This window comes from Priapulus caudatus, unplaced genomic scaffold, assembly GCF_000485595.1.
Source record: "Priapulus caudatus unplaced genomic scaffold, Priapulus_caudatus-5.0.1 Scaffold32918, whole genome shotgun sequence".
NCBI lineage: Eukaryota > Metazoa > Priapulida > Priapulimorpha > Priapulimorphida > Priapulidae > Priapulus > Priapulus caudatus.
Window position 1 is genome coordinate 1 of NW_014609978.1, and position 355 is coordinate 355.

At 34.6% G+C, this 355-nt stretch overlaps 1 protein-coding gene across 1 annotated transcript; it reads right to left on the reverse strand.

Moving 5' to 3' along the window:
- Positions 1-14: 14 nt before the first annotated feature.
- LOC106820602 (dihydrolipoyllysine-residue acetyltransferase component of pyruvate dehydrogenase complex-like) lies at positions 15-310 on the reverse strand (the record flags this gene model as incomplete). The annotated part of the gene is made up of 1 exon (XM_014825109.1): positions 15-310. A coding segment is annotated over one exon (296 nt), but the record flags the coding sequence as incomplete, so codon positions are not given.
- Between the last annotated feature and the right edge of the window lie 45 nt (positions 311-355).

A 355-nucleotide genomic window follows, 5' to 3' on the forward strand; every position in this document is an offset into this window, starting at 1 on the left:
TATCTGTTTACAAATTACACCAACATCGTAATAGGATTCTCAATATAGCCTTTTAATGTTAAAAGAAATTCTGCTCCCGTGGCACCATCAACAGTTCTATGATCGCAAGCCATGGTTAATTTCATAGTATTCCCTACTACTACTTGACCATTTTTTACTACAGGTTTTTCAACAATAGCACCAACCGATAAAATAGCAGAATTTGGCTGATTGATAATAGAAGTAAAACTTTCAATTCCAAACATCCCTAAATTAGAAATAGTAAATGTACTGCCTTCCATTTCTTGAGGTGTAAGTTTTTTGTTTTTCGCTTTTCCAGCATAATCTCTCACGGCAGATCCTATTTGTGGTAAGG